This window comes from Aureococcus anophagefferens, assembly GCF_000186865.1.
Source record: "Aureococcus anophagefferens unplaced genomic scaffold AURANscaffold_4, whole genome shotgun sequence".
NCBI lineage: Eukaryota > Pelagophyceae > Pelagomonadales > Pelagomonadaceae > Aureococcus > Aureococcus anophagefferens.
Genome location: NW_008705564.1, coordinates 2,768,868 through 2,791,391, shown reverse-complemented (window position 1 = coordinate 2,791,391; position 22,524 = coordinate 2,768,868). Strand labels below are relative to the sequence as shown.

At 70.9% G+C, this 22,524-nt stretch overlaps 10 protein-coding genes across 10 annotated transcripts in view; 8 read left to right on the top strand and 2 right to left on the bottom strand.

Annotated features, from left to right (window-relative positions):
• Positions 1-6,641: 6,641 nt before the first annotated feature.
• Positions 6,642-7,122, bottom strand: AURANDRAFT_22148 (hypothetical protein; the record flags this gene model as incomplete). Its single annotated transcript, XM_009036183.1, has 2 exons — positions 6,642-6,844; positions 6,963-7,122. The coding sequence occupies 2 exons, from the start codon at positions 7,120-7,122 to the stop codon at positions 6,642-6,644; spliced, it is 363 nt and encodes a 120-aa protein (XP_009034431.1).
• A 227-nt stretch (positions 7,123-7,349) lies between these two features.
• On the top strand, positions 7,350-7,709 carry AURANDRAFT_17000 (hypothetical protein; the record flags this gene model as incomplete). The annotated part of the gene is made up of 1 exon (XM_009036228.1): positions 7,350-7,709. A coding segment is annotated over one exon (360 nt), but the record flags the coding sequence as incomplete, so codon positions are not given.
• A 522-nt stretch (positions 7,710-8,231) lies between these two features.
• Positions 8,232-8,543, bottom strand: AURANDRAFT_21960 (hypothetical protein; the record flags this gene model as incomplete). The annotated part of the gene is made up of 1 exon (XM_009036182.1): positions 8,232-8,543. One exon carries the CDS (start codon positions 8,541-8,543, stop codon positions 8,232-8,234), a length of 312 nt encoding a protein of 103 aa, XP_009034430.1.
• A 256-nt stretch (positions 8,544-8,799) lies between these two features.
• On the top strand, positions 8,800-9,210 carry AURANDRAFT_22609 (histone 3; the record flags this gene model as incomplete). Its single annotated transcript, XM_009036229.1, has 1 exon — positions 8,800-9,210. The coding sequence occupies one exon, from the start codon at positions 8,800-8,802 to the stop codon at positions 9,208-9,210; it is 411 nt and encodes a 136-aa protein (XP_009034477.1).
• A 2,007-nt stretch (positions 9,211-11,217) lies between these two features.
• Positions 11,218-12,534, top strand: AURANDRAFT_11710 (hypothetical protein; the record flags this gene model as incomplete). The annotated part of the gene is made up of 2 exons (XM_009036230.1): positions 11,218-12,114; positions 12,193-12,534. Coding segments are annotated over 2 exons (1,239 nt in total), but the record flags the coding sequence as incomplete, so codon positions are not given.
• A 1,701-nt stretch (positions 12,535-14,235) lies between these two features.
• Positions 14,236-14,754, top strand: AURANDRAFT_13311 (hypothetical protein; the record flags this gene model as incomplete). The annotated part of the gene is made up of 1 exon (XM_009036231.1): positions 14,236-14,754. A coding segment is annotated over one exon (519 nt), but the record flags the coding sequence as incomplete, so codon positions are not given.
• Positions 14,755-15,054: 300 nt separating this feature from the next.
• Positions 15,055-15,474, top strand: AURANDRAFT_13576 (hypothetical protein; the record flags this gene model as incomplete). Its single annotated transcript, XM_009036232.1, has 2 exons — positions 15,055-15,240; positions 15,301-15,474. Coding segments are annotated over 2 exons (360 nt in total), but the record flags the coding sequence as incomplete, so codon positions are not given.
• A 506-nt stretch (positions 15,475-15,980) lies between these two features.
• AURANDRAFT_22165 (hypothetical protein) lies at positions 15,981-16,277 on the top strand (the record flags this gene model as incomplete). Its single annotated transcript, XM_009036233.1, has 1 exon — positions 15,981-16,277. A coding segment is annotated over one exon (297 nt), but the record flags the coding sequence as incomplete, so codon positions are not given.
• Positions 16,278-17,838: 1,561 nt separating this feature from the next.
• AURANDRAFT_22258 (hypothetical protein) lies at positions 17,839-18,753 on the top strand (the record flags this gene model as incomplete). The annotated part of the gene is made up of 3 exons (XM_009036234.1): positions 17,839-18,015; positions 18,451-18,570; positions 18,607-18,753. Coding segments are annotated over 3 exons (444 nt in total), but the record flags the coding sequence as incomplete, so codon positions are not given.
• A 2,020-nt stretch (positions 18,754-20,773) lies between these two features.
• Positions 20,774-22,524, top strand: part of AURANDRAFT_62377 (hypothetical protein) — a gene marked incomplete at both ends in the record, with an annotated part of 2,299 nt that continues 548 nt past the window's right edge. The window contains 5 exons of the mRNA XM_009036235.1: positions 20,774-21,409; positions 21,480-21,575; positions 21,756-22,070; positions 22,127-22,189; positions 22,237-22,518. Coding sequence (XP_009034483.1) covers positions 20,774-21,409; positions 21,480-21,575; positions 21,756-22,070; positions 22,127-22,189; positions 22,237-22,518 — 1,392 coding nt within the window. The remainder of the gene's footprint in view (positions 21,410-21,479; positions 21,576-21,755; positions 22,071-22,126; positions 22,190-22,236; positions 22,519-22,524) is intronic.

Here is a 22,524-nt window from a genome sequence, read left to right as displayed (position 1 = left end):
CGCCGACCGCGCGGTCGACGCCCAAGGGCGCGCCGTCGAGGACGCGCTCAGCGGCGCCGAGGGCCCCGAGGCCCAGCGCGCGGCGAAGCGCCAGGCCATCGAGCTCCACATGCGCGCGCTCGAGCACGCGAGCCGCTGCGACGGCGTCGGCTGCAAGCGCCTCTCGTGCGCGAAGATGCGGGGCTACCTCGCGCACAGCGCCGCGTGCGCCGCGCCCCGCGGCGAGTGCCTCGACTGCAAGCGCGTCGCGACGCTCGTGCTCCTCCACGTCCGCGGCTGCAGCGACGAGCGGTGCGTCGTGCCCGGCTGCCGCGCGCGCAAGGAGCAGCTGCTCGTCGACCAGTGGCGCTCGGCCCTCGAGGGCTAGCGGCCGCGGCGGCGGCGCGAGACGCCCGAGCGTAAGACTCCTCGGCAGATGGGGGGCGCGAGCATGGCCGGACGCTGTCCGCGCGCGGGCGCCCCGACGCGCGTTCATCGCGACACGCTCTCGAGCTTTCGCGGCCGCGAAGGCCTTGATTGAAGTCACTGTTTCCCACTTGTTTCCCCACGTCACACTCACGCATGGGCCGATAGAGCTCGAGATATAAGACCAACGAGCTCGAGAACACGATGGTCCGCGCCCTCACGCTCGCCCTCGCGCTCGCCGCCACCGATGCGTTCGTTCCGCGGAAGCAGAGCCAGCGCGTCGCGCAATCGAAGATGTGGGGGGACGACTACCTCTACGACGGCGGCTACGACGGCGGCTTCGGCCTCTACGACGGCGGCTTCGGCGGCGGCTACGGCGAATACTACGGCCCGCGCTTCGGGCCCCCCAGCTGGTGGCGGGGCAACTCCCGCGGCGTCGCCGGGCGGGGCATGTACGGCTTCGGCACCTTCGACTCGCCCTACGCGCGCTCGGTCCGGGACAACTACCACGACCGCGGCTACACCTACGACTACCGCCGCGCGCTCCGGGACCCGGAGGGCTACCACTACGGGGGCCACATCGACTCGCCCCACCACGGCCCCGTCGACTACCGCGGCCGCTCGGGCTTCGACCGAGGCGGCTTCGACGAGATCTGCTACTGGGACGCGCCCTACGACGACTTCTGGTAAAAGCACAACCAGGAATGTCCCGACGGTCGGTGCGTCGTCGTAGAGCCGCCTCGGCGGGCCGATTACGTATACGCGCGCGCCCTAGTTGTTCCAGCCGTCCCTGTCGCCGAGCTCGTCGAGCGCCGCCTGGCGCGCGTCGCCCTCGAGGTGGCCGGCGTCGTTGCCGCCGGCGGAGGACCCGTCGTCGAAGGCGACGTAGTCGCCCCGTTCCTCGTCGAAGTCCGGGTCCGCGCTCGGCGTGTCGTTCATCGCCTCGACGAGGCCCGCCTTGGTCGTCGACTCCATGTACTTGCCCCAGCGGACGGCCTCCTCCTGCGCCTCGCTCGCGAAGAGCGCGCTGTTGACCTGGGACCACGTGCCCGCGAACGCGCGCGACCGCTTCGACCGGAGCACGGCCATCGCGTCCGCCAGTCGGCCGCTCAGGTCCGCGGGCGACGCCTCCGCGGCGCCGGGCGCCGCGAGCAACGCGACGCCCGCGTAGCCCCGCGGCCCCGCGGCGTGCGCCTCCGCGTCGAGCGCGTCGACGTCGTCGCCGTCGAAGTCGAGGCCGCGGACGAGCGGCACGGCGAAGGCTCCGTCCGGCGGCGGGCCGTTCGCCAGGGGGTCGCCGCCGCCGGCGACGACGAGCGCCTCGGCGCCGAGCTCGAGCGCCGCGCGCGCCGCCGCGGCGCACGCGGCCGCGGTCGCGAGGCCGTCGACGCAAAGGACCGGCGCGCCGCCGGCGCTCGCGGCTTCGACCACCGCCGGCGCCATGGCCGCGAGGTCCGCCGCGTCGCAGCGCACGAGGAAGGCGTCGGCGCCCGCCGGCGCGGCGCCGGCGCCGCTGTAGACGACCGCGACCGCGCCGTCCGCGGGATGCGCGGCCGCGTGCGCCCGCTGCTCGTCGCCGACGGTCGCCAGCAGGTCGCCGTTTGCGACGAAGATGGCGCCCGCGCCGGCCTCGCGGAGCACGGACGACGCGCCCTGGACGAGCATGGGCCCCATGAAGTCGAGGGGGTCCGGCGGAGGGCAGGGGCCGAGCTCGACGGCGTAGGCCATCTTCTTCGACGCCAACGAGTCGCCGTAGGCGCCGGAGACGACGACGCGCGACGACGGCGGCGCCGCGGGCCGCTGGAGCGCCAGGGCGCAGAGCGGCAGCAGCAAGGAGACCGTTCCGGCGCGCCTCGACGTCGACATGCTCGGCAGCGTCATGCCCGAGCACTCGACTCTGCCACTGCAATGTATGGCGTCTCGCCGACGACCTTCGCCGGGGTCTGGGCCCCTCCCCGAGGCCCCCAAAACACAGGCTAGGCGAGGTCCACGGTGGACGGCGCGCGCTCCGGCGAGCCGTGGCGCTGGGGCGTCGTCTTCCGCGGCGCGAGCGCGCGGGGCATGCGCACGTGCGCGGAGAGCGGCGGCCCGTCCGCGCCCGGCTGGGCCAACGTCGGACACGCCGGCGTCGGCCCGCGCCTTCGCGAGTCCTCGGGCGCGCGGTGGCCCCGCGCCACGTAGGGCGCGTCGCGCGCGTCCTCGGGCCGCGTGCGCTTCAGCGCGGACACCGCGCAGCAGAAGCGGGCCACGAGGCGGTTCCCGCGGTCGTAGGGGCACGGGTCCACGACCGGCGCGAACGCGGCGTCGAGCGCGGCCCGCGCCTCGCGGTCGCCCAGGGGCCGCCCCAAGGTACGCGCCGCGTCGGCCACGCACCGCTCCTCGCCCCAGCGCCCGAAGCGCACGCCGCCCGTCTCCGAGCCCAAAGCGCAGACCGCGCCGCGGTACCGCGTCGAGTGCTGGCAGCACCTGTGCGGAAATCAAATCTTCAACCCAACGGCAATGTGAGCTTTTTCGACGGCTTCGACACAATGTCCTCTGCCGTGCTTCGAGAACTCGACGAGAGCAATCGATTCGCCCAAAAATCAGCCGAATCGACTTCGATTTGACCGAGCTAGAGAGTTCTGAAGTTTGGTTGGGATAACCCAGCTCACTGGTCGATTTCGGCACGGGGCAGCACAGCACGGCGACGACGACGCCGAAGAGCACGTCGCCGACGGCCAGCCCCCCGAGGAAGAAGAGGAGCGTCGACCGGAGCCGGTCCCGCGCGCTGGACGAGTCGTAGACGACGTACGAGTACGCGCAGAGGATCGTCGCGGCCGTCAGGACCACGGCCATGCCCGCGAAGCCGTCCGCGTGCGCGCCGGATCTCACTTCCCCGCAGCGCCGCAACGCCGCGGTCTGGCGGCCCGTGACGCGCCGCCGCTCGGCGGGGCGGGGCTGGTCGGCGATCACGGCGTCGCCGGCCTCGACGTCGGCCTTGGCCGGCGACCGCACGCTGTCCGCGGCCTGTCCCGCGAGCTGGCCGACGTCGTCGGCGAGGCGGTACGTGAGCCAGGCGACCAAACGGCCGCCGCGGAAGAGGCGCTCCAGCGGCGCGCGGTTTTTGTGGTGCGTGCACGCGCACGTGAGCGCGAGGCGCGCGAGAAAGCCCGCGAGCCGCGCGGGCACGGCCACGAAGACGACGAACAAAAGCACCTCGCCGCAGCGGTAGCCCAGCGTGATCGCCGGCGGCTCGTCCGCGCCCGCGCGGGAGAACCGCGCCAACAGCTCGCCGACGTAGACCTGGCGCGACACCGCGAGCGCGATCCTGTGTGGAATTCAAATCTTCAACTCGACTTCAATGTGTGCGTAATCGAACGATTTAGACCAGACTCTTTCGCTGTGCTTCGAGACCTCGACGAGAGCAATCGATCCGTCCAAAAATCAGCCGAATCGACTTCGATTTGATCGAGCTAGAGAATTCTGAAGTTTGGTCAGGACCCCCCTGAACCAGTGGTTGGTTTCCACACAGGCGCGATCAACGCGAGCACCGCCAACCGGAAGAGCTCCGCCGTGACGCGCATGGACCGCGTGTAGGGGTGGGCCGCGTCGGCGGCCACACACCCGAAGACCGTGTGCGAGTTGTTCCGCGCCGCGAAGCACGCGTCGACGAGCCAGCCCCGCGGCCTGCGCGGAACTCCAAATCTTCAACCCGACTTCAATGTGCGCGTATACGACCGTTTCGACGCGAGCTCTTCCGCCGTGCTTCGAGAACTCGACGAGAGCCATCGATCCGTCCAAAAATCAGCCGAATCGACTTCGATTTGACCGAGCTAGAGAGTTCTCAAGTTTGGTCGGGACGTCCCAAACCAGCGGTCGATTCCCACGCGGCCGTCGGCGCGCCGGCGACGCGGACGCACCGCGCGTCGAGGGCCTGCACGGCGCGCGCCCCGCAGGCGCCGCAGCGCGCGCAGCGGTCGTCCCAGTCCTCCTGGAACGCGCCCGCGGACGACAGGGACCGCTGCTTGTGCATCGACGTGCGGACGACGCGGCTCGCGCTCCCGGTCCGGACCTGTGAGGAATCAAATGTGCGCCGTAATCTTCGGCTGTGCTTCGAGAACTCGATGAGAGCAATCGATTCGTCCAAAAATCAGCCGAATCGACTTCGATGTGACCGAGATGGAGAGTTCTGAAGTTTGGCGGGGACCCCCCAAACCAGTGGCCACGCCGGTCCGGACGTTGCGGCCGAGGCCCCAGTAGCACTGGCCGTGGAGCAGCGCGCGCCGCCGCAGCTCCGGCAGCGCCTCGTCGACGCAGCGCCAGACGAGCTGCTGCCAGAGCGCGTAGTCCACGCGCTGCGCGCCGTCGGCGTCCGCGGGAGCGCGGCGCCGCAGGAACGCGGACACGGCCGAGCCGTCGCAGAGCGTGCGGAGCACGGGGTCGCCGGCGTCGACGAGCCGCGGCGCGACGGCGGCCAGCGCGTCGAGGAGCGCCGGGAGCTCGACGCGGTCGCCGGCGCAGAGCTCGGCGCGGAAGAGGCGCAGGGCGACCAGGGGGTCGAAGGGCGCGTAGCGCGACGCCAGCGCCGTCAGCGCGACGACCTCGGCGTCCTCGCGCAAGTGGGGCGCCATGATCTGCTCGTCGTCGCCGGCGGGGAAGGCGGGCATGTGGTCCGACTCGCGGGCCTCCTCGTTCGGTGTGGCCATGCTGGATGGGGCAGCTTTGGGGGAAGCGCTGGCTTGGGGTCGGCGTTGAAGAGAGTAGCAGTGACGGACCTCGGCGAAGCTGCTGAGCTGAGGGCTTGAAGGTCCACGATGGCGCCTCAGAGACGGTATTTGTGCGCCCGCGGCGTCGATTTTCGCTTTTGGGGCCCCGCCGGACCGCGCGCGACGAGATCGCGCCGCGCGACGCGGCCGGCGGACGCCCCCGCGGCGCGCCTGACGTCGGAGACGCCGTCGCGGCCGCGGACCGGGCCCGCGCCGCGCCGCGACAACCCGGAGCGCCGCCGGCACCCCCCGCGCGCCGTCGCGCGCGCGCGCGCCGCCTCGCGCGTCGCTGTCTTCGTCCGCGACCCCTCGTTCTCCCCCCCCCCAGGTCCGCGGCGCTCGCCGTCGCCGTCGCCGCCGCGTGGCAGGCGCCCGCGGCGCCCTTCCGCCGGTCGGGCGTGGTCGTGCAGGGCGGGCGCACGGCGACGCCCCTCGGGCGCACGTCCACGGGCGCGGGCAAGGCGAAGACCGTCGAGTCCGTCGCCGCGGACCTCGGCGACGCGATGCTCGCGTTCACCGTCGACGGCACCGGCATGGAGATCAAGGTCCTCGACGACCTCCGCGACAAGCTCCCGGAGACGTCCAAGGCGCGCATGGTGAAGAACACGCTCATGAAGCGCGCGGGCGAGGCGAGCGGCTGGGACGCGGCGCTCGTCGAGCAGGTCGACGACGCGCTCCTCACGCGGTCCAACCTCTGGATCTTCGCGCCCGAGTCCGACCTCAAGGCGTCGCTCACGGCCTACGAGGGCTGGGTCAAGGACAACGGCCTCAAGGAGACCCAGGGCATCAAGGGCGGCCTCTTCGAGGGCGAGGTGCTCGACGCGAAAAAGGTCGCGGCGATCAAGGATTTGCCGACGCTGCCCGAGCTCATGACGCGCCTCGCCGTCGGCATCAACATGGCCGGCGCCCAGGGCATCGCCAAGTCCATCAACCTCGCCAAGGGCGGGCCCCGCGGCATCGCCATCCGCCTCAAGAAGGTCGTCGACGAGGAGAAGCTCTAGGGCGCGCCCGGCGCGCGCGGGCGCCGCGCGCTCCCCCCTCTCCCCGCACTGTAAAGTTTAACGACCGAGCGTAAGGCTTAGCGGCCGAACGAACGCGCGCTGGTCGCGTGTGGCGTCTGCAGCGCGGTAGCTCGTTCGTCGGGGCCGACGTGCTGATCCCGTGGTACTACTACTAGAAGTCACGGTAGTACGATAGCTCGCCGCGCCAGCGATCGCATGTGGTCACTACGGTAGTTACGGCGGGAGTCGACGAGCGAGCGGCAGCGCGCGCGCCATAGCAGTCGACGAGCGCGGCGCGGGGCGTCGGGCGAAGGGGAGCGCGGCGCGGGGCGTCGAACGAAGGGAAGCGCGGCGCGGGGCGTCGCACGAAGGGGAGCGCGGCGGCGCTCCTCGGCGCCCGCGGTCCGCAGCGGATTCTTCCTCCAAAAGGGTGGTGTTCGAAAACACCGGTGTGGATGTGTGCTGGTGGCAGCGTCGCGGTATCGAGCTCCTAAGAGCTGGAGAACTTGGTGACGGCCTTGGTGCCCTCGGAGACGGCGTGCTTCGAGAGCTCGCCGGGGAGCATGAGGCGGACCGCGGTCTGGATCTCGCGGGACGAGAGCGTCGCCTTCTTGGAGAAGCGGCAGAGCTTGGAGGCCTCGAGGGCGATGCGCTCGAAGATGTCGTTGATGAACGAGTTCATGATCGACATGCCTGCGCGCGGTACCCGTGAACACGTGGCGCGGGCGTGCGCGTGCAGCGCGGGTGCGCGTGTCGGGAGCGCGCGCGCGGCGCGGGTGCGCGTCGGGAGCGCGCGTCGCGTCGTCGGGACGCGGGTGCGCGCCCTTCTTGGAGATGCCCGTGTCGGGGTGCACCTGCTTGAGCACGCGGTAGATGTACGTGGAGTACGACTCGACGCGCGTCTTCTTCTTCTTGCCGCCGGCGGCCTTCTTGGGCGCCTTGGCGGATTTCTTGGAGGGAGTCTTGGCCATGGTGATTGCGAGTGTGTTTGGTTTTGCTGAGGACGTCCAACCGCGGCGCCGAGCTCTTGTTTTTCCGGGGCGCGAGCGAGCCAGCCCGCGTTTCTGATTGGTCGGACGCCGTAACCCGGCGCGCTTCCGCCCCGGAAGCCCAGTCCGTCTCGGCGTCGAGCGCTCTCCTCAGCACATCCCAAACACACACACTCACACATCACATCATGTCTGGCAAAGGAAAGGGCGGCCGCGGCAAGGGCAAGACCGGTGCCGGTGGCAAGGGCACCTCCAAGGCGGCCAAGGCCGGGCTCCAGTTCCCGGTCGCGCGCCTGAACCGCTTCCTCAAGAAGGGCAAGTACGCGACGCGCGTCGGCGTCGGCGCCGGCGTCTACATGGGCGCGGTCCTCGAGTACCTCTGCGCGGAGATCCTCGAGCTCGCGGGCAACGCCGCGCGCGACAACAAGAAGGCGCGCATCATCCCGCGCCACATCCAGCTCGCCGTCCGCAACGACGAGGAGCTCAACAAGCTCCTCGGCACGGTCACGATCGCGTCCGGCGGCGTGCTCCCGAACATCCACGCCGTGCTCCTCCCCAAGAAGTCCAAGTCCAAGGCCTCGGCCTAAGCGACCACGCTCGTCGCGGCCCGGTCGAACGGCTCGTGCTCGATCGTCCGATAAGTCGCGCGCACGGCCGGCGCCGCGGCGCCACACTCAAACCCCACCGGTGTTTCCGAACACCACCCTTTCTTCGAAGACTCTGCTGTTTCGCTGCTTCCTCTGTCCGCTACTGCTCCAGTTCCGAGACGCGCTCCTCTGCCCCGGCTTCATCCCTACGACTCCCTCTGTACTCCCTATGTCCGGCTTGACTCCCTATAGATTTAGTTCTCCCGACCCGCAGAGTTATAGAGTCGTACGGCGGTCGGTCGAACGAGCGAATGCGAGCGCGCGCTGTTCAGAGGCGACGGCGCGCGCGTGCGATTCGAAGGGCCGCCCGAAGCCCGCGCGGGCCGTCGGCCGCGGTCCCGCGAAGTCTTCCTCCAAAAGGGTGGTGTTCGAAAACACCGGTGTGAAGATGAGTGGCCGCCACGACGGAGGTGGTGTCGAGGCGCCCGGGCTCGGCGGGAAGATTTACCCGCCGAAGCCGTAGAGCGTGCGGCCCTGGCGCTTGAGCGCGTAGACGACGTCCATGGCCGTGACCGTCTTGCGGCGGGCGTGCTCCGTGTACGTGACGGAGTCGCGGATGACGTTCTCGAGGAAGACCTTGAGGACGCCGCGGGTCTCCTCGTAGATGAGGCCGCTGATGCGCTTGACGCCGCCGCGGCGGGCCAGGCGGCGGATCGCGGGCTTCGTGATGCCCTGGATGTTGTCGCGCAACACCTTGCGGTGGCGCTTGGCGCCGCCCTTGCCGAGTCCCTTGCCTCCCTTGCCGCGTCCAGACATGATTGAGTGAGTGTGTTTTGCGTGTGTTTTGCAAAGCTGGGAGACAACGACAAGCGCTCGAGAGGAGTCGGTGTGGTCGCGTGATCTCGACGCTCATTGGGCCGAGTTAAGTTGACCCTGATTTGGACTAGTTATTTTTAGGGGACCCGGGTCGACTGCGTTGCCCGACCAATGAAAAACAAGATCACGAGGTCAGACCCGGAGCCCGCTCCGCGACAGCAGCCCCTCCTCTCAGCTCCAAAACACACACAGCACAATGGCCCGCACGAAACAGACCGCACGCAAGTCCACGGGGGGCAAGGCCCCCCGCAAGCAGCTCGCCACCAAGGCGGCGCGCAAGTCCGCCCCGGCCACGGGCGGCGTCAAGAAGCCCCACCGCTACCGCCCGGGCACCGTCGCGCTCCGCGAGATCCGCCGCTACCAGAAGTCGACGGAGCTCCTCGTGCGCAAGCTCCCCTTCCAGCGCCTCGTCCGCGAGATCGCGCAGGACTTCAAGACGGACCTCCGCTTCCAGGGCTCCGCGGTCCTCGCGCTCCAGGAGGCCGCGGAGGCGTACCTCGTCGGCCTCTTCGAGGACACGAACCTCTGCGCGATCCACGCCAAGCGCGTCACGATCATGCCCAAGGACATCCAGCTCGCGCGCCGCATCCGCGGCGAGCGCTCCTAGATTGGAGTCCTGCCGTCGCGCGCTTCGCGCGATCACCACAACACACACAAAAAACCGGTGTTTTCGAACACCACCCGTTTCGGGAAGAAGTGCGCTCTTTTTCGTTCTCTTGCGGTGTGTGTGTCCAGGCGGCGCTTCTTCGGCGGCGCATCACGCATCCGGATCGCTTCGGCGGCGCTCGCCGCCCCTCGCGCGCCCGCGCCGTCGCGCCGGTTCGACGCGCGCCGCGCGCGCGCGCCGCAGGTACGCATTCCCGCCGCCGTCGCACGCCCGCGCGAACCGTCGCCCGTCCCGCCTCCTTCGCCCATGCACGTGTAATCACCCCCACCCGGCTCGTCCCGCGCTCGAGCTCGCGGCGCGCTGCCAGAAAGCACCGCACCTCCCGAACACTGATGGTGGGGCAGCCCTGAAGCGATGGCCGCGCGCCCGCACTACGTCGTCGCGGCCGCGGCGATCCTCGTCGCCGTGGACCGGGCGCTCGCGGCGCCGGCGACGCTGCGCGGCCGCTACTTTCGCGCGCAGTTTCGCACGACGGGCTGGTGGTTCCTCGTCGTCGCCGTCGTCCTCGGCGAGCCGCCCTGGCGGAGCTTCGCCGGCTCGACGACGGCCGTGTCGCGCCACGTCGGCCGGCAGCTGTCGCTCTTCGCCGCGCGGCGCCTGCGGCTCGCGTGCGTCGGCGTCGTCGCGGCCGCGGCGTCGGCGGCCGCCGCGCCCGACGCGCGCGCGGCGCGGTTCGCCTACGCGGCCGCGGCGAGCTTCTACCACCTCGCGGAGACGGCGTCGACGCGGCGCCACGGCGAGTACCCGTTGCTCTGGGTCGCCTGGGCCGCGTGCGCGGGTTCCGACGCGCTCTTCCGGTCGCTGGCGCTCGCGGCCGTCGTCCACTTCGTCGTCGCGTCCGGCGCCAGCAAGCTCCGCGTCGGCGGCCGGCACTGGTGCGCGCCGCGGACCATGCGGACGTACCTGCGGCTCTTCGCGAAGAACGAGCGCATGTGGGGCCCGGGCTACCTGCCCGCGGCGCCGCGGCTCTCGGAGGCGCTCGCGCGGTCCGACGCCGCCTGCGCGGGCCTCGCCGCCGCGACGCTGGTCTTCGAGCTCGCGGCCGTGCCGCTGCTCGCGCTCGGGCCCGACGCGTACAGGCCCGCGGCGGCCGCGGCGTTCCTCGCGTTCCACGCGGGAATAGCGATGGCCATGTCGAAGAACGTGGCCTACGCCTTCGTCACGACGCTGCCCTGCTATCTCGCCGCCTTCTCGCCGGACCCGCTCGACCACCGGGCTCTGGTCGCGGCCGCGGCGCTCGCGCCGCTGCTCTCGCCGTCGCCGGAGCAGTGGCCGCGCTCGACGTGCGCGCTCTACATGTTCGAGGGCGCGCGCGCCGACGACGTCTTCGCGACGCTCATGGGCGGCCGCACGCGCCTCGTCTTCGCCGCCGCGGGCGAGACGCGCGCGTCCGTCGCGCGGCGGAGGGTCTGGTACCACGGCCGGGGCCGGCCGCCGCCGGGGGAGCCCGTCGTCCACGACGCGGTCATGCGCGCCGTCGGCTTCACGCTCGTCGCCGACGGCCTCGGGGCCGCCCTCGCGAAGCCGCTCGAGCCCGCGGCGCTCGTCGCCGCGTGCGACGCGTGGCTCGCGACGGGCGCGCTCGCGGACACGGACAGCGGCGCGTTCCTCCGCCGCGCGTTCTTCGTCGAGGTGGACGAGGACGAGGTCGCCGTCGCGGGGAGCAGCGCGCGCGCCGCGACCATCGCGCGCGTGCTGCACCCGGCGTAAGTAGTGCGGCGCGGGGAGGGATACCAGTGCGAGCCGACGGTGCCGGGCAAGGGCGGGCGCGAGCACTCGCGAAACGCCGCAGCCTCGTGTTCATCACGAAGCGACCCGCCGCCGCCGCGACTCTGTCAAGATAGTCGCCGCAGCGCGCGTAGCATGGCCACCTTCGCACAGGACGGCGACGAGGACCCGACGGTCGAGGACATCACGGCGCGCGCGGACGCCGCCGCCGCGGACGACCGATTGCCGGTCACCGTGCTCTCGGGCTTCCTCGGCGCGGGCAAGACGACGCTGCTCAAGCACATCCTGACGAACCGGGAGAACGTGCGCGTCGCCGTGCTCGTCAACGACGTCGGCGCCGTAAATTTGGACGAGCGCGACATCAAGGACAGCCGCCTCGTGAAGGCGAACGAGACGCTCGTCGAAATGACGAACGGCTGCATCTGCTGCACGCGGCGCGACGACCTGCTCCAGGAGGTGCGCGAGCTCGCGCTGCTCAGGGACGAGGCCGACGACGCGAAGCGCCGCTTCGACGTCTTGGTGGTGGAGTCGACGGGCGTGTCGGACCCGGCGTCCGTGGCCCAGGCGTTCGCGCACGACCCTGAGCTCGACGCGCTCGCGCGGCTCGACACCATGGTCACGGTCATCGACGCCGCGTCCTTCTCGGAGAACTTCGCGAGCGTCGCGGTCATGGACCACGACCACGCGGGCCACGGCCACGCGACGGCGGAAGAAACGGAAGCGTGCGCGACCATGTCCGAGAACGTCGTCGACCTGCTCGTGAGCCAGGTCGAGTTCGCGGACGTCGTGCTGCTGAACAAGGCGGACCTCGCGGGGGACGACCGCGTGGCCTTCGCGGAGAAGACGGTGCAGCGCCTGAACCCGCACGCGACGACGCTCGCGACGACGCAGTCGAACGCGCCCGTGGCCGACATGCTCCTCACGGGCAAGTTCGACTTCCGGCGGACGGCCTGCGCCGCGGGCTGGGTCCAGATCCTCCAGGGGAGCCAGGAGGGCTCCTACGAGCGGTCCAAGGACACGACGTCGCTGTCCGCCATCGGCTTCGAGAACTTCGTGTACAAACGGCGGACGCCGTTCCACGCGGCGCGGCTCCACGCGTTCCTGAACTCGATCTTCGTCGTCTACGAGACCGCGGGCGCGAACGCCGCGGGCGTGCTGGCGGCGAAAAGGGACGCCGCGGAGGCGAACCGCAAGGCCTTCGGGACGCTCCTGCGGTCCAAGGGCTCGCTCTGGATCGGGAGCCGGCCGACGCGCATCGGCAACTGGAGTCAGGCCGGCGCCGTCGGCCGGCTGTGCTCCGACGGCATGTGGTACGTCTCCGCGCCGCCCGAGTTCTGGCGCCAGGCGGAAGCCGCGGGCATCACGGACGACATCATGAAGGATTTTCCGGAGGAGGAGCAGATGGAGGACCCGGAGGAGCTGAATCTGGCCGACAGCGTCGGCGACCGCCGCCAGGAGATCGTCTTCATCGGCATCGACCTCGACAAGGAGAAATTGGAAACCGCTTTGGACGGGTGCCTCCTGACGACGAAGGAGTGGATGGGCCACACGAAGTGGCTCCGGAAGCGCATCGACGCCGTCGACGCGGCGGCGAAGAAGTTCGACAGCATCCCCATGGACGACAAGGACCCGGCCGCCGTCGCGGAGCTGCGCGCGAAATTCTGCGAGGACGCGGCCAAGCTCCTCGGCCCGGACCCCCTGTCCAAGGACGACCCCGTCAAGCCCTGGGAGTGAGCCCCTCGCGCCCCTAAGCCGCCCCGACCGCCTTACGCCGGCGCCTAGGGCTCCCAGAGCACGGCGGCCTTGGCGATGGCGGCGTGCTTCGCGTTGAGGGCGTTGTCTCCCGCGATGATGCCGTCGAGCAGGGACAGGCAGTCCGCGGAGTTCCGGAGCTGGTTCCGCGCCTTCGGGTGCACGGCGACGTTCGCGACGACCTTGAGCACGTTCGTCGCCAGGGGCCCGTCGCCCTCGCGCAGCAGCGCCAGCAGGAGCGCCACGGACTCGACCTCGGCCGCGTCGGGCGACGGCACCATGCGCCGCTTGCCCTCGTCCGTCATCGTCACGGCGGCCAAAGCCGCGGCGGCCGCGGACCGCGACGCGAGGTCCGGGTCCTTCATGAGATCCACGAGGAGGGGCACGGCGCCGCCCTCGATGGCCGCCTCCTTGGCCTCCTCGGCGAAGCACAAGATCGCGAGGCACGCCGCGGCCTTCTCTCTGACCTTCGCGTCGAAGGAAGACAGCAGCGTGATCGTCGTCTTCACGGCCCCGTGGCTCAGCGCGCTCTCGAGGCCCCGGGGGTCGTAGAGGCAGTGCGTCAACAGCTCCAGCGCCGGCGGCTGCAGCGCGACGACCTCCTTGGCCGCCTTGCCGACCAACAGACCCGCGTAGTTCGCGCCTATGAGCGATCGCACGCCCGCGACGGAGCCGCTCGACACGCGGATCAAGGCCTCGTAGACGTGGCCGCGCACGTCGTTCTCGTCGTCGCCGAGCGCGGCCTTGACGGCCTTGGCGCTGTTCTTGGCGATCATCGCGCGGCGGCCCGTCGCGTCGCGCGCGCAATGGGCCAGCGCCGCGGACGCCCGCAACCGCGTCAGCGGGTCCGGGTCGCCGGCGGCCTGGTCGTTGAGCACTTCGACGACGCCGCAGTCGACGCAGCCGACGACGGACGCCGGGTTCTTGAACTCGTCGCAGAGCACCTCGAGGGCGTTGACGCGCACGGCCCGCTTCGCGGACTGGACCTCGGCGACGAGCTTCGGGCACATGCCCCGCCCGAAGGCGGGCATGATGTCCGTCTCCGGCGCGTCCGGCGTCGCGTGCGCCGGCTCCTCGACGACGAGCATGCCCATGGTGGCCGCCGCGGCAGTAGCTGAAACAGCTAACGCGGAGGCTGCCCCCCGCAGTTTTTTTTGTGCACAGCATCGTGTCGGCACTGTTGTACATGCAGCCCCGGCGCTGGCCCTCTCCATTCGTCGCGCCGCGATGCCCCGCGAGTACAGCCGCCACACGCTGCCGAAATGGCACAAGGACTGGCAGCGGCCCGACTACCTCTACCACATGCGGCCGCCGACCATGCCCCAGAACCGTTTTAATATTATTTTCGAGCGCTTCAAGACCCACGACATCACGGACTACCGCGAGCTCGCCTACTTCTTCGGCGTCGCGGCGGCGGAGGAGGCGCTGCTGGACGAGCAGGCGCCGCCGGAGAGCGACGTCGCCGGCAACACGGTCATGACCTTCGCCGCGGCCTGCGGCCGCGTCAAGACCATCGAGCTGCTGTTGAGGTACGGGGCCAAGGTCGACGCGACCAACAAGTGCGGCAACCAGCCCGTGCACCTCGCCTGCGTCGGCGGCAGCGTCGAGGCGTTGCGGACCCTGCGCTACGCGGGCGCGGACCTCGACGCGCGGGGCCTCGAGAACCACCGGTCGACGCCTTTGCACGTCGCGTGTTTGCACGGCGGCCGGTTGGACGTCGTCGAATATCTAGTGCAAACGGCCAAGGTCGACGTGCACCTCGCCCAGACCGACGGCGCGACGGCCGTCTACATCGCCTGCCAGGGCGGCTACCTCGACTACGTGCGCGTCCTCTTCGCCGCCGGCGCGTCGCTGGAAACTCCCCAGAACGCGAACGCGACGCCCTTCTACGTCGCCGCGCACCAGCGCCACGTCGACGTCATGCGCTACCTCGTCGCCGAGGGGCGCGTCGACGTGCTCGCGACGACCAAGGTCGGCCAGACGGCCCTGCACCAGGCGTGCCGCGCGGGCGGAGGCCAGGGCAGGAAAAGGGTGCGAAATTCCCAACTTCAAAGGCTCCTATCTCGGTCGATTTCCATTCGTTTTGGCTGATTTTTGGACAAGCGATCATCTCTCGGAACGATCTCGAAGCGTGGATGCTTTTTTTTGGAACGCGCGCGCGCGGAACACTCACGTTGAAGCGACGTTGAATCCCTCTTTTCCTGCCCAGGCTACGGCGACGTCTTCGACGTTCTGTTCTCCGAGGAGCGGGGCCGGACCCTCGGCGGCCCGGCGTCCATCGCCGTCGCCGACGAGAGCGGCGCGACGCCCCTGCACCTCGCCGCGGAGCACGGCCACGCGAAGGTCTGCGTCCGCCTCCTGGACCTCGGCGCGGAATTGAACGTCGGCAACGGCACGGGCGCGTCGCCGCTCTACATGGCCTGCCAGGAGGGCCACGCGTCCGTCGTCGCCGCGCTGCTCGCGCGCGGCGCGGGCTTCCTCGACGGGCCCGTGCCGCCCAAGGCCGCCTGGCCGCCCTGGTCCAGGGAGAACGACGACCGGGCGAAGGAGTTGGACGCGCGGGGGCCGGTGCACGTCGCGTGCCAGGAGGGCCACGGCGACGTGCTGACCCTGCTCCTCGACGCCGGCGCCGACGCCGAGGCGCCGGGCGAGAAGCGCGCGACGCCCGTGCACTACGCGACGGAGAACGGCCACGTGGGGGTCGTGAGATTGCTCGCGCGGCTCCGGGGGCCCTCGATCCTCCGCGCGGCGTCGGACGACGGCAGCACGCCCCTCCACGCGGCGGCGGCGCGGGGCCACCTCGAGCTCGCCAAGTACCTCGCCGTCGAGGGCGGCGCGGACCTGGAGGCCGTCGGGCCGGACGGGCGGACGCCAGGGCAGCAAAAGAGAGCGAAATTCCCAACTTCAAAGGCTCCTATCTCGGCCGGTTTCCACTCGTTTCGGCTGATTTTTGGACGAGCGATCATCTCTCGGAACGGTCTCGAAGCGTGGATGCTTTTCCCGGAACGCGCGCGCGCGGAACACTCACGTTGAAGCGACGTTGAATCACCCTTTTGCTGCCCAGGCGGACGCCGCTCTTGGTCGCGTGCCACCAGGGCCGCGACGGCGTCGTCGCCGCGCTCGCGGCCGCGGGCGCGAACCTGAAGGCCGCGGACGGCGCGGGCCGGGGCGCGGCGGCCGTCGCCGCGGGCCACCCGAAGGTGCTCCGCGCGCTCCAGCGGGCCGCCGACGATTCAAACGTCGCGCTCGACGCGCCCGTCGTCTGCGCCAGGTGCGGCAAGGGGCCCGCGCGGAAGCGCTGCGGCAAGTGCAGGAAGGTCCACTACTGCTCCCAGCTTTGCCAGATGGGCCACTGGGCGACGCACAAGCACGCGTGCGGCGTCGTGCTCGCCAAGGCGCCGCCGAAGGCGCCGCGGCCGCCGGGCGACGAGAGCGAGAGCGAGGAGGAGGACACGCGGCCCCGGGACATGTACGGCGAGATCGACCGGCGGCCTCCGGAGGACACGACGCGGATGATCGGGGTGTAAGATGGGGTCTCTTCTTAGGGGCTGGTTCCGCGCGCGCGCGCCGTCTAGGAGCCCCCGCTCGGGCAGTAGAAGTCCACGACCAGTCCGGCGGCGTCGTCGGGCATGGGCTTGCACTTGGTCACGAGGCCGACGAGGACCTGCTTGTGCTTGAGCGCGTACCGTTTCCAGCCGCCGGCCTTGATGACCAGGTCGACGGACGTCTTCGCGGGACTTTCTTCCAGATCGTCGGCAAGGCCCGTCGTAGCAGCGCCGGCCCGAAGCAGACATTTGGCCAGGGCGCGGTTGCTGGCGGCATGTGTGGCGGGCATGCGGCGGCCATCTGAATATTTGACGCGAAGCGCGTAATCCAGAGGCCTCTCGCCGCGATCGTTTTTCGCGTCAACCAGAGCGCCCTTCGATATGAGCAGATTTGCCACGGCCACCGCCTTCTTCGGATCCCCAATATTTTGTAACACGATATGCAGAGGCGTATAATACATGCCCGAGGGGCTTCTCTGCTTCGCTTGGACGTCGACGCCCGCCGCGACCAAAGCGGCAACCAAGTCGAGGTTTACGCCGTTGTCGAAGGGGTAGCCAATCGCGGCAAAAAGAAAGTGGGTATCACCGCTGGCGTCGGCGCCGAGAGCGAGTAAAGCGTTCACCATATTTGCAGAGGGGTTGGTTTCCTGCATCATAGAATAGATAGCAAGGCTGAGAGCGGTGTCTCCGGGGGCGAATCCTCCGCCGCCGTCCCATACGTGGTTGATATTCGCGCCGCCATCAATCAAGTCGCGCACGCCATCGATATTCCCGTCGTAGACGCACATGAGCAAGCGATACTGGGCGGCCGGGTCATTCATCGTTCCCGGTGCGAATCTGCGGGCGGGGAGACGCGTTGCGCGCGCGGACCTCGGCGGAAGCGACGATCGAGGCGCGCGTCGCGGGGGAACATTCCGGGCCGGGGCGGTGTGCGTCGTTCTTATGCGACGGGCGGGCGACGACGCGCGGCCGCGGGCGAGGTGGAGCCCGTCGCGCCCCGTCGCGTGAGCGTAAGCTCTCGGCGTGATTGGCCGCGAAGAATCGACCGCCTCTGTTTCTCTCGCCCTGGTTCGACTGCGCACGCCCCCCTCCGCGGCGCGCACGGCGTGGTGCCGTGGCCCGCGGCGTCGAGCGAGGCGGGTCATGCGCGCGCGCAGGGAGGGGAGCGGCGCACGCACATGAAGGACTGCGGACAAAGTTCGAAATTGCCTCAGCTGATCAGGCGGTGATCGGCGATTCTAAAGCTCGAGTGCGAGTCGTTATAAGTGTCTGTGAATTGCGCGGCGCCTAGTTGCCGACGTGGTGCTTGGACGGTCGGTTCTGTGCCTCGGGGACGCCGTCGCCGAAGTGCGTCGGCCGGTACGTCGGCGCCCCCGCGAAGAACGCCAAGTTCGTCGGCCGCGCGGTCGTCGGCGACGAGCTCGGGAGGCTCGTGGGCCCGCCGCAGTAGCAGAAGCCGCACATGTTCGCGAGGTGGTCGCAGTAGGCCGTCGGGCTCTGCGACGGCGCCGGCGAGGGCAACGAGCTCGTCGGCCGCGGCGACGGCACGACCGACGGCAGCGGCGACGGCGCCGGCGTCGGCATGGACGACGGGTGCGTGCTCGGCGCGCTCGACGGCAGGGCCGAGGGCGCGGGCGTGGGCTCCATGGTGGGCACGGCGGTGGGCGGCAGCGTCGGGATGGGCGACGGCTGGGACGTGGGCACGCGCGTCGGCGCGGTCGTCGGCGGCTTCGACGGGTGGTGCGTCGGCGCGGACGTCGGCGTGTAGGACGGCGCGAAGGACGGCTTCTGGGAGTAGGTCGGGATCGTCGACGGCTCCTTGTACTCCGTGGGGATGGGCGACGGCATGGGCGTCGGCCAGGGCGTCGGCATCTGCGACGGCGCCGCGGACGGCCGGAAGGTCGGCCGCGGGCTCGGCAAGGGCGACGGCACGTAGGACGGCGTCGCCGAGGGCTCCGGCGTCGGGTTCTCGAAGGGCGCGGGCGTCGGCACGGACGACGGGAGCCAGGACGGGTTGCCCGAGGGCGGGTACGTCGGCGCGTAGCTCGGACCGGGCGTCGGGGTGCCCGACGGGGTCGCCGTCGTCGGGAGGCCGCTGGGCCAGGCCGTCGGGACGGCCGTGGGCAGGGGCGCGGGCGCCCAGGACGGCGCGTAGGACGGCGCGGCCGACGGCTGGGGCTTCGGCACCGGCGACGGCATCGCGGACGGCCCCGGCGACGGCTCGCGCGTCGGGCTCGGGTGCGGGCAGGGCGTCGGCACGGCCGACGGCTCCGGCGTCGGGTAGGGCACGGGCAGGCCCGAGGGCGCGTAGGACGGCGCCGGCGACGGCGGGTCGCTGGGCGCCGGGCTCGGCGAGAGCGACGGCGACGGCGTCGGCGCGGGGTACGGGACGAGCGTCGGCGCGGACGTGGGCGTGTCCGTCATGACCCAGGTCGGCGCCGGCGTGGGCTCGATGTAGGCCTCGACCCAGAGGAACTGGAGGCCCGTCAGGTAGGCGATGAGCGCGTACTCGCGCGTCGTCATCGAATACAGCGCGATCTCCGATTCCGTCGTGTAGAAGATCAGGTCCCGCAGGTAGTCGATGCCCACGCTCACGGGCGGGCCGTAGAGGAAGGAGCCGTTCAAAATGATGTCGATGTCGCCACTGTGCACGTCCATGGACGCCGCGCCGATGTAGGACATATTGTACGACGCGAAGAACACTCTGTCGCTCGTCTGGTCGCACCAGACGCCCCGGGGCGTCGGCACGTGCAGGAACTCCTCCCACTCGCCGCCCTCCGTGTTCAATCGAATCAACCGCTCGAGCTCCCAGTCGGAGACGTAGAGCTTGCCCTGGTGCGGCGCGATGGACAGATCGAAGGGCTTCGTGAAGTTGTCGGACACGAGCGCCAGACCCGAGCCGTCGAAGAGCGCCGAGTAGACGGCCCCCGCCGTGAGGTCCGTCCAGAAGATCTGGCCCGTGTAGATCCACATGTCCATGCCGCTCGGCTCGCCCGTGAGGCCGTAGGCGTCGTAGGAGACGATCTCCGTGGCGTCGAGGCCGGACGTCTCGATGGTCCAGACGCCGCCGTCCTGGTCCGTGAAGTAGATGAGCGTGTCGTTGTAGACGGAGACGCCGCAGGCGAGGCCCGACGAGGCGATGAGGACCGTGGCGGACACGGCCGCGTTTTCGTCGTGATGTACCAGACGTAAGACGTCGAGATAATGGAGTCGCTGTCCATGGTCGCCGTGAAGTAGACGGTCCAGGAGTCGATGCGTGGCGGAGTCGGCGCGGCCGTCGAGTCGTCGACGAGCTCTTCGAGCGCTCGTCCGGAGCTCGTCCAGAGCTCGTCGGCGACGTCCGCCGCCGACGCGGCGGCCGCGGACGTCGCGCGCGGCGACCGCGCCGGCGCCGGCGCCGTCTCCGCGCCGCGCGCGCGCGCCGACCGCGCCGCGAGGCGCCGCCGCTCGCAGGCGTACTTCTTCGCCGTGTTCACGCCGGCCGTCGTGCCGCCCGTGTGGCCCAGGCCCTCGGCGATCTCCTTGAAGGTGAGGCCGCCGTAGAGCAGCAGCTCGCCGACGGCGGGCCCGCTCGCCGGGTGGGCGCTCAGCGCGACGAAGGCGACGCCGGCGGCGGCGAGGCACGCCAGGGCCAGGGACCGCCGCCGCGGGGGCGCCGCGGTGGGCTGCCCCATGCTGATCATCCAATATGGACGGATACGCAGCCCGACGTGCCGTTTGGGTATTGCGTGCAGTTCTGATGCGATGGCCTGCCCCAACGAGTCCTTCCTGTGGCGCGAGCAGCTCGTCGAGCCGTTGCCGGCGGCCGCGCACGTGCGCGCGCGCGCGCTGCTGAAGCGGCCGACCACGAAGCCCTGCGCGTCCTACCCGCAGCCGCCGCCGCGGAAATGGTGGGCCCAGGCGCCGCGCGACGCGACGGGCTTCCTCGTCGCCTTCTTCACGGAGGCGGTGCTCAACGTCGTCTTCGCCGGCGCCGTCTTCTCCGGCGCGCCGGCGCTGCGCGGCGACGCGCCGGCGTCTTCTGTTCGATGCGGCTTTGCGGAGGCCGGCACCCGCAGGCGCGCTCGGCGCGGGCCTCCGCGCGACGACGATCTCGAGCGTCCTCGCGGTCCTGCTCTACGTCGCGCGCGGGCGCATCCCCTTCGTCTGCGCGGGGCCGGACCTGGCCTACACGCCGTTCCTCGCGGTCTTCGCGGCGCGCGTCTCCGGGGCCGCCGACGGCGCCGAGGTGCGCGCGCGCTTGGTCATTAAGTCGCGCGGCGCCGACGCGCGGAACACCCGCAGGCCGCGCCCCTCGACGCGGCGACGCAGCGCGCGACGTTCCAGGTGCTCTGCGCGGCGACGGTGGGGTTCACGGGCGTCGCGCTCCTGTTGAGCTCGCGGCTCCGGTGCCTGCGGCTCGCGGAGGTGCTGCCTTATCCCTGTAGATGCCAGCGTCGAGCGACAGGCGTGTTTTTTCGCGTGAATTTCGCCTGAAGATGTGGAGGAATCCGTCGCACTTGGTAGGCATCTGCGGACTGCTGTCGGGCGTCGGGTGCCTCGTGCTCCGGCTCTGCGGGTCCCTGAGCGTGTCCCGGGGCGGCGGCTTTCTGGAGGATGCCTTGCACGTCGCGCCGACGCTGCTCCTCGGCGGCGTCGTCTTTGGCATCTTCAAGCTGCGCCTCCACCCGGCGCTCCTCGCGCCGCCGCTCGCGGTCGCGTCCGCGTGCTTCTACGGCGCCGTCGGCGTGTCGCCGGAGGCGCTCGCGGCCGCGCGGGGCCGGGGCTGGCTCTTCGACGCGCCGTCGGCCGCCGGCGACGGCGGCGCGTGGTTTCTATGGGGGGCCTCGGCCGCGCCGGACCCGGGCGCGCTCTCGGCGTGCGCGCCGACGGCCCTCGCGCTCGTCGCCCTCGCGCTCCTCAAGAACAGCCTCATGCTCCTGGCCATGGACCGCGCGCTCGAGCTCCCGGACCGCGCGGCCTTCGACGCGCGCGGTTCCCCGGCGCCCGGACGGGGACGCGCGGCGTCGATGGTCCCCTTCGCCAGGCACGACGAGCTCGCGCTCATCGGCGCGGCGCACTGCGCGGCCGCGGTGCTCGGCGGCTTCGGCGCGAGCCCGATGACGGCGCCGAACGTGCTGCTCCGCGACGTCGGCCGCCGGCGCCCCCCGTTCGAGCGCGGGTTTCCAGGCCTGATCCTCTTAGGTCGGCTGCCGCCCCCGGGGCCCGAGCGCGGCCGCGGCCGGCGCGCTCCTCGCCGTCGCGGTCGCGCCCGGCGGCCTCGACGCCGTCGCGCTCTGTGTGGAAATCAACCACTGGTTTGGGAAATTCTCTAGCTCGGTCGAATCGAAGCCGATTCGGCTGATTTTTGGACGGATCGATTGCTCGCATCGAGTTCTCGAAGCACAGCTGAAATGCTTGCGTCGAAACTGTCGCAAACGCTCACATTGAAGTCGTGTTGAAGATTTGATTTCCACGCAGGTCGCGCTCGTGCCGAAATTCGTCTTCGCGTCGATGCTCTTCGCCCAGGGCTGCGGCCTGCTCTTCGACTGGTTCGCCGCGCCGTTGGCGAAGCTCGACGCGGCGGAGACGGCCGTCGTCGTCGTCATCGTCCTGACCATGGTCTCCGCGGGCCTGCTCCGCGGCGTCGCGCTCGGCGCCGCGTGCTCGTTCTGTCTATTGGCGGCGAACGCGTTCAAGGTGCCCCTCGTGCGCGCGAAGACGACGGGCCGGAAGTTCCGGTCGACGCACGACCGCTGGCTCGGCGCGGCGACGGCGCTCGACCGCGACGGCGACGTCGGTCGGGCCGCGTCGCTCGTCCGCGACCGTCCCGACGCGGCGCCCCCCCTTAGGCCATCCGCCTCCTGCGGCTCCAGGGCTTCCTCTTCTTCGGCAACGCCGCCAGTTCCTCCCGCGTCAGTTCCTCCCGTCAGTTCCTCCCGGACGCGCGGACGCCCCCCAGGTCGAGCTCCGGGCCGCCGCGCTGCCCCTCGCCGGCGTCGAGTCGCTCGTCCTCGACCTCAAGCTCTGCTACGGCCTCGACGGCGCGGCGGGCGACGTCGTCGCGCAGGTCCTCCGGGCCGCGCGGGCCGCGGGCGCCGCCGTGTCCTGCGCGGCCTGCGGCGCGGACGTCGCGCGGGGGCTGCGGGCCGTCGCCGAGGGCGGCGGCTTCTACGTCGAGTTCTTCGCGACGCTCGACGGCGCGCTCGACGCCGCGGAGGACGCGCTGCTGCGGCGGCGCGGCGTCGAC